Source organism: Numida meleagris, chromosome 2 (genome assembly GCF_002078875.1).
Source record: "Numida meleagris isolate 19003 breed g44 Domestic line chromosome 2, NumMel1.0, whole genome shotgun sequence".
Classification (NCBI taxonomy): domain Eukaryota; kingdom Metazoa; phylum Chordata; class Aves; order Galliformes; family Numididae; genus Numida; species Numida meleagris.
Window position 1 is genome coordinate 59,918,337 of NC_034410.1, and position 7,559 is coordinate 59,925,895.

At 48.1% G+C, this 7,559-nt stretch overlaps 1 protein-coding gene across 5 annotated transcripts in view; it reads right to left on the reverse strand.

Annotated features, from left to right (window-relative positions):
- The window catches only part of NUP153 (nucleoporin 153), a 46,865-nt gene extending 39,312 nt beyond the window's left edge, over positions 1-7,553 (reverse strand). For all 5 annotated transcript variants that reach the window (XM_021385466.1, XM_021385470.1, XM_021385469.1 and 2 more), the window contains exon 1: positions 7,409-7,553. In XM_021385466.1, the coding sequence (XP_021241141.1) occupies positions 7,409-7,522 (114 nt within the window). In that variant the 5' untranslated portion in view covers positions 7,523-7,553. The remainder of the gene's footprint in view (positions 1-7,408) is intronic.

Genomic DNA, 7,559 nt, shown 5'->3' on the forward strand with positions numbered 1-7,559 from the left:
GACTCCACTATGTCAATGTCTTTTTTTTTTTTTTGTACTGTAGATGCCAAAGCTGGACACAGCACTCCTGGATGTGCAGAACAGAGAGAAACAATCACCTCCCCCAGCCTCCTGCCCACGTACTTCCTAATACTGCCCAGATCACAGTTGGCCTCCTCCACCCCAAGGGCATGCTGCTGACGCAGGTTTGACTTGTCGTCCAGCAGCTTTGGAGAGTTGTTTTGTTCCAGATGAAGGACTTCACGTTTGCTTTTGTCATTGAATCATAGAATCATTCCGGTTGGAAAACATCTTCAATACCATCAAGCTGAATATACATGCACCCACTGGGCCTGACTGAATTCACCCCAGAGTACTGAGGGAGGTGGCAGACATCACAGCTCTCAACAACTTGCCAAAGGTCATGGGAGTCCGGGGAAGTCTCCACTGACTGGAAGCTAGCAGAACTTATACCCAGCTACAAGAAGGGCATGAGACAAGACCCGGGAAATTACAGGCTTGTTAATCTAACCTCAGTGCCTGGAAAAGTTACAGAGATTATCCTAGGGAATACAGAAAGGCATTTAAAGAACAAAGCCATCATCAGGCATAGTCAGCGTGGGTTCATCAAGGGAATGTCCTGCCTTAGTAATGTGACCTCCTTCTAGGATAAGGTCACCCACTTGGTGGATACAGAGAAGGCGGTGGATGCAGTCTTTCTGGATTTCAGTAAGGCCTTTGTTAGCATCCTTCAAATCACCCTTCTGGACAAGCTGTTCAGTGGTGAGGTGAACAGGTTCACACTGCATTGGGGGATGAACTGGCGGAATGGCAAGGTTCAAAGGCTTGTAGTGAGTGAGGCTACACCTGGCTAGTAGAAGGTTACCAGCAGTGTTCCCCGGGGCTCAATTCTAGGGCTAGACCTGTAAAACATTCACATCAAGTATCTGAATGTGGGACTGAAGTGCATCCTTAGCAAGTCTGCCAATGACGGCAAGCTGGGAGGCGCTACTGGTTCCCTGGAGGGACGAGAAGCCTTGAAGAGGGATCAAGATAGATCAGCCATCAGCAATGGCACTAGGTCCAACAAATGCAAATGCCAGGTGCTGCACTTAGAACAGAGCAATGCCAGACACAGGCACAGACTGGGAGAGAAGTGGCTGAAGAGCAGCTCAGCAGAGAGGGATGACGGGGTGCAGATGACAGCAGGCTCAGCATGAGCCGCAGCGCCTGGCAGCCAAGGGGCAAAGCACAGAGAGTGTATTAAGCACAGTACAGCCAGCTGGTCAAAAGATGTGCATCTCCTGCTGTACTTAGCATTGGTGCAGCCTCACCTTGGACACCGCATGCAGTTCTAAGCTCCACAATATAAAAATATATTTAAATACCTGGAAGCATCCAGAGGAGGAAAGCAAAGCTGTAACAGGCTTCCTCCATTGGTGGTTGATCTACCGTGACCATCAGTGTTCAAGAAGCGCTTAGAAAATGCTCTCAATAACATGCTTTAAACCAAAACATCGACCTGACCTACTAAGACTCAACACTAAACCATGTCCTTAGTGCAATGTTCCCATGTCTCTTAAATACTTCTAGGGACAGTGAATCCAACACTTCCCTGGGCAGTCCATTTCAGTGTTTGACCACTCCTCCATGAAGAAATTCTTCACAATACTCAATCTAGACCTCCTCTGCACTATCACTTACATCCTACCACTTGTCACCCAAGAAAAGATACTGAAACCCTCCTCGCTGCAGCCTCCTGTCAGATAGTTGTAAAGGGCGATGACATCTCCCCTCAGCCTCCTCTTCTCTACACTAAACAGCCCCAGTTCCCTCAAAAAGACTATTTTTCTAGTCCCTTCACCAGCTTCACTGCTCTTCTCTGGACACACTCAAGCAACTTTGTTTCCTTCTTGTAGTGAGAGGCTCAAAACTGAATTGCATCCAGATGTGGAGTCCTCGGTACAGGAGAGACACGAACCCGTTGGAGCGCATCCACAGGAAGGCCACAAAAACATGAGGACAGGCTGAGAGAGTTGGGGCTGTTCAGTCTCTCTTTGCGGAGACCTGATAGCGGCCTTTCAGCACCTAAAGGGGAGCTAAAAGAAGAAAGGAGACAGACTCTTTAGCAGGGTCTGCTGTGATAGAACAAGGGGAAATGGTTTCAAACTAATAGAGGGAAGATTTCAACTGGATATAAGGAAGAAATTTTTTTACAATAAAAATAGTGAAACACTGGCACATGTTGCCCAGAGAGGTGATACATGTCCCATCCCTGGAGACATTCAAGGTCAGGCTGGACGGGGCTCTGAGCAACCTGATGCAGATGTAGGTTCATCGTAGGGGAGTTGGACTAAGCCACCTTTAAAAGTCCCTTTCAACTGAAACAATTCTATGATTGTATGACTTGAGCTGTAGTCTCATTAGTGTTGCATACAGAGGGACAATCCCTTCCCCAGTCCTGCTGGCCACACTATTTCTGATGCAGACCAGGATGCCACTGGTGTCCTCAGCCACCTGGGCATACTGATGGCTCCTGTTCAGTTGGCTGTTGACTAGCACCCCAGGTCCTTTTCTGCCGGACAGCTTTACAGCCTCTCTTCCCCCAGCCTGTACCACTGCACGGCACTGTTATGCCCCAACAACATGAGGTTCCTGCAAGCCCACTGCTGTCAAGAAACCTGAATGGCATCCTTGCCCTTCAGCATTCGGACATTCCCCCCTTAAGTTTGCTACCATCTGGGAACCCGTTGGGGTTGCATGCCCTTCTCTCATCCCTGTTGCTTACTAAAGACATAAAACAGAACTAGTCCGAATAACAACCGGCTGTCAGTGGCTCTCAGTACCACTGATCACAACCCTTTAAGGCCAATAGTCCAGCTAGTTTTCCAATCACTTTGCAGTCAACTTGATAAGCACGTATTTCACCAGTTTGTGTACAAGAATACAGAGGACCATGCTGAGGGCCTTGCTGATCTCCAGGTGAGCAACACTGACTGAGCCAGGCATCCATCCCGCTTGCATTAAGTTTGTTACACAACGCTGCGGTAGCATTCACACTGATCGGAAATAGCTCTGCTCCAACTTTTTCAGGCAAGCAGAAGAGATTTCGTACTCTATCCTCAGTCTTCTGAATCAGCAGCTCAGTTCCCCCACAGCAGGGAAGCAAGAACCAATGCTAATTACCGACTGGTGGAATAAATAACGCAGAGGAAATGATGCGCCGCTGGCAAATGAAGGCAATGTCAGCGTCCCAGCTAATAGACAATTCTTTCATCTACTTTAAAATCTTCTGTCTGAAGACATTGCTCACTAATACTGTTCTTCTCCAACACTTAACAGCCCCCAAGGCTGTCGTGAAAACACTTTGCAAGACAGAAACCAAAATATTCATAAAACGGGACAGCAATCAGATTCTGCGGTTTGTTGTACCGCTGACAGCACTGCCAGCTTAAGTGAGGGAAAACTGTCAGTATCTCAGCTAAGGTCTTCCCAACCAGGACACATTATTTGCTTGTGATGCCAGTCCGAAGCCAAGTAATATATTTAAACATCTGTTTCGCTAATACAATTTGATATTGCTGGAACAGAGACATAATGTCATTTAAGCATGACACTTTAAACGTTCCTTAAAATTTACAAACATTTAACCCTATGCGCTAACCTGCTACTAAATCAAAAGTAGCAGAGAGAGCCATACACGTATAAACACAATCACCTAAGCACACTCCTATTGGTAAGAATTAAACCAATAGTCATACCTGCTTAGCTCCCTACAGACATTCTTAATAAAGATTTTTATAGATTAATATTTTTCCTTCCTCAGATTTACAAAACAAGAACTAATTTACATTACTCAGCAGGATATTCTAGGAACTCTTTAGCATGAATTTCAAGATTTCATCCCCAAATAAACCCACCAGTTTATAAAACTCCTGCCCACTGCCTGCAGGCACTGCACACCAAGAAAATCCCAGGCATAAATCAAGCACAAGTTTACAACTGGCCCATCTTCAAGACAGAATCGGGTGATAATGTAATGATTTAGGCATTGCTGCGCACAGTTGAAATTCCTGATCCCATAACTACTGTGTCCTTATGTGACATTGCACATAACTCTGTAAACATCACCCATGCAAGCAGAGGTGCTTTGCGATTGGGACCCACAGAAAACAGACCTCTCCTCTTTCTGGTAATATCCCAAGGACGTCAGAATCAGACCAATTACAAACATGTAGCAACTTCTGCTGGTTTCTTCAAGGAAAAGGTCTAGATTGTTTTGTTTTATACCAGGATAGCATCGCTACAAATACACACTAGAATATATATATATACATGTTCGAGAAAAAGTAAAAACCACCAGAAGTTTCAGCTTACAAATATAATGGCCAGTTAGCAACAATCTCAAATCTGAAGCTTAACATAAGCATCCAGGTCTACGGGAAGGTTAAAAAGACTTTTCAGGTATAACTGATTATTTTTTTCTCACACTTCAATCTTCTTGTAGGGGTTCAGGAGTCCAGGAGAGTCCAAGCTCTCTGACATTTTCATTTGAATGACTGATTAGCAAATAAATAATAACCCAAAAGGATATTTGAGTCTCTTCGCTTATAATGACAACTTCGCATCTTTGAAGCTTACCTATATTCTACCTGAAACAGAATGGCACTATTCCAGGCTAATCAGCACGCATACACAAAAAAAATCAAAGCTAAACCTAAAACTAACAGTAGGAACACAGAGATATCATATAGAAGCTGTTTAGCAAGTTAATAATGTCAACAGTCATCCCATTAACATACCCACCCTAGTAATTCCAGTCATCAGCCTACCTAAATGACCAGGACAACCCAGCACTTAAAGCACTTCCGGCCACATCCAGAAGATGAAACCCACACGCTGGGCACAACAGCTCCCTTGCCCTACTGTACTTAGCTCTCAGAGCAAAGAGATGATTTTAAGGCAAGTGTCCGAACTCTTCAGGTGGTGCGGAAGGAGGATGGATGTTTCAGCATGAGGCAGCTGAGTGAACAGGCAGCATGCCAAGTATGGCATTACCTAAAGTCAACACAATCAGCATGGAGCTGTCATCATTTAGCCATTAGAAAAACCCAGTCACTGGGAGGGACTCCTGAACTCTACCTGCAGAATACCTGAACCCAGAAACACAGAAGGGCCCTTTTGTCTCTGAGGATTGCTGACCTAGAATCCTTCACAGTGGGTGAGTCTGTATCATCTTTACTTAGCAGTGCCGCTACTTTTTGCTTGTTTGTTTGATAACATTGCTAGCAACGGTGCCCTTTTTTATAAGGCAGGACGGTAGTCCTGGAGGGAAAGCACCATGGCTGAAGTTCCCTCACCAGTGGGGCAATCAGCATCTGTATCTCCACCTCCCGGGACAGCACACAAGCTGCAAATCACCAGTGTTCTTTTCCAGGCAGCATCTGTTCACCTCTCCTATTACGGCTGATTTTAAAAAGGCACTAGACTTAGAAACAAACAAACAAAAACATAATGAACCATGGCTCTAAAGATTAATCATCAAGCGTACAGCCAGGAAATAATAGGCTTTGGACGCTTGCTGTGGGAACATCTAACGTAAAACGAGTAACAAGTTTTGAAACCATGGACCAGAGCCTGCACATCTCCATTCTTGGAGGGCAGCGTTTTCTTATACATCCTCTTTCTGGCTCAGTGAATCATGCTTTCTTTTTCTGGATAGCAGCACAGCTTCAACCAGGAGAACTGAAGATAACACGCAGCTTGACGACTGGGATATCTGCCTGGAAAGTGGAAGATGTAGGTTGATTGCTCCGGGCAAAAAAGGAAACTGAAGCAGGGTCTACCACATTCTGAACAAATGCTTTAACTAATAGTTTTTTAAAAAGCAGCAGCACCGCCTCTTGCAAATGCCTTCCAAAGCTGTTGCTGTATTTTGTAGAAGAGCGACTGCAACATATATTGGAGACGATCGGAGAATTCCCACCCGACAAAAATCCCCAGGAACGACAATTAAATTGCAATATCCAGAAAGTAGACAGCGATGGGCTAGGCATCCCACTAATCATCCCTCATACAAGTGGGAAAAAAATAATGAATGGTATTTCCCAGAAATTCAAAGCTGCCAACTATGCTGCCCAGGGTGCCCAGGCACCTCAGAGCTTGATGGTATGGGACTGAGGGTTTTCAGGGCCGCAATTTTGACCATGAGCATCTGAACCAGGTCTACTTAAGTAGTTCTGTGAATCTACTTAATGATAAAAGTTGGAAGGAGGAAGATCAGAATCAGAGGTGTAATTTCAAGATAAAATCTCACAGATTGCTTTCAGGTCCTCCCAAACTCATCACTAAGACCAACAAATCACAGAATCTCTCTGCAGAGTGAGCATTACATTGAAAACAGGAACATACGTCCATTCATTTCTGTTTCAACTTTGTTTTCAGTTAGCTACCTACCCAGAGCTCATTCTTTTATGCAATACGAGTTTACACAATTCATACGATTAAAGGGCTATTCACTATAATAAACGCACCTCTCAGTCTGCCATTTACTAACCCACTACGGTCTTCCCCCGACGAGCTGCTGCTGATCTGCCCTACACGTTGGCTTTGCCAACGTGCACCCATTCCCAGGGCAGCACCCACAGACATCCATCCCCCAGCACAGGTTTGTGCCGGCTAAACAAACCTGCTGAGGAACGCTTCGAGATATCAGACAATAGCAGGGCTGGAAAGCCATCTCTGCTGATTACTTTAAACACAAGCATAAGGCTTGTCGGTTATCTACGCGGTATCACCACGGGAAATACATGGCAACTTCAATGCTCATTCACTAAGAGCTTTCAGCACTCTGTCAGCGCTGCGATGCTCCATACAAAGTGCCGGCAGCCTCACGTGGACAACGTCGCTCGTCAACGGAGCGTGCAAGACTCAGCGCTCCTCCAAAGAACAGAACGCGAATCGGGCAGAAGCGCACGTGGAACGCTCCCCGACTTCCGCGCACTGCCCCCAGCGCCGTCGCTCGTGTGGCTAATGGCACAGGCGCGAGGTCTGGCTGCACAGCCAACTCCAGGCGCGCGAGCACGCGAGGAAGGCGCCCCGAAGCCCCCAGGAAGCGGCCGCCAGCAGGGCTCCCCGCCCGCCCTCGGGCCGCTCCGAGGGGCCGTAACCTCGCGGCCTTTGTTACCCACCCCCTCCGCGCCCCGGGCCGCACGCGAAGAGCGGGGCAGGCGACGAGGGGGAGGGCAGGGCCGCTCCTCTCCCCGCGCCCTCCCGCGGGGCGGCGAGGCCTCTCCTCCTCCGCTCCCCTCCCGGTCCCGCCGCCGGCACCGAGGGGGAACAAAAGGGGCGGCCCGCCCCCGCCCGCCGCCTCGCACGTGGGGACCGAGGGAGGGGCGGCCCCGCTCCGCCGTTCCCCGCCGCGCCTCACCTGCCTGCTCCTGCCGTACGGAGGCTTCGCGGCGCCCAGGTGGTACCGCCGGGTCCGGATCTTGCCGCCGCCGCCGGCTCCTCCTCCCGCTCCTCCGCCGCCGCCCGAGGCCATGCTGGGACGCGGCCCCTCGGCTGCCCCCCGCCCCGCC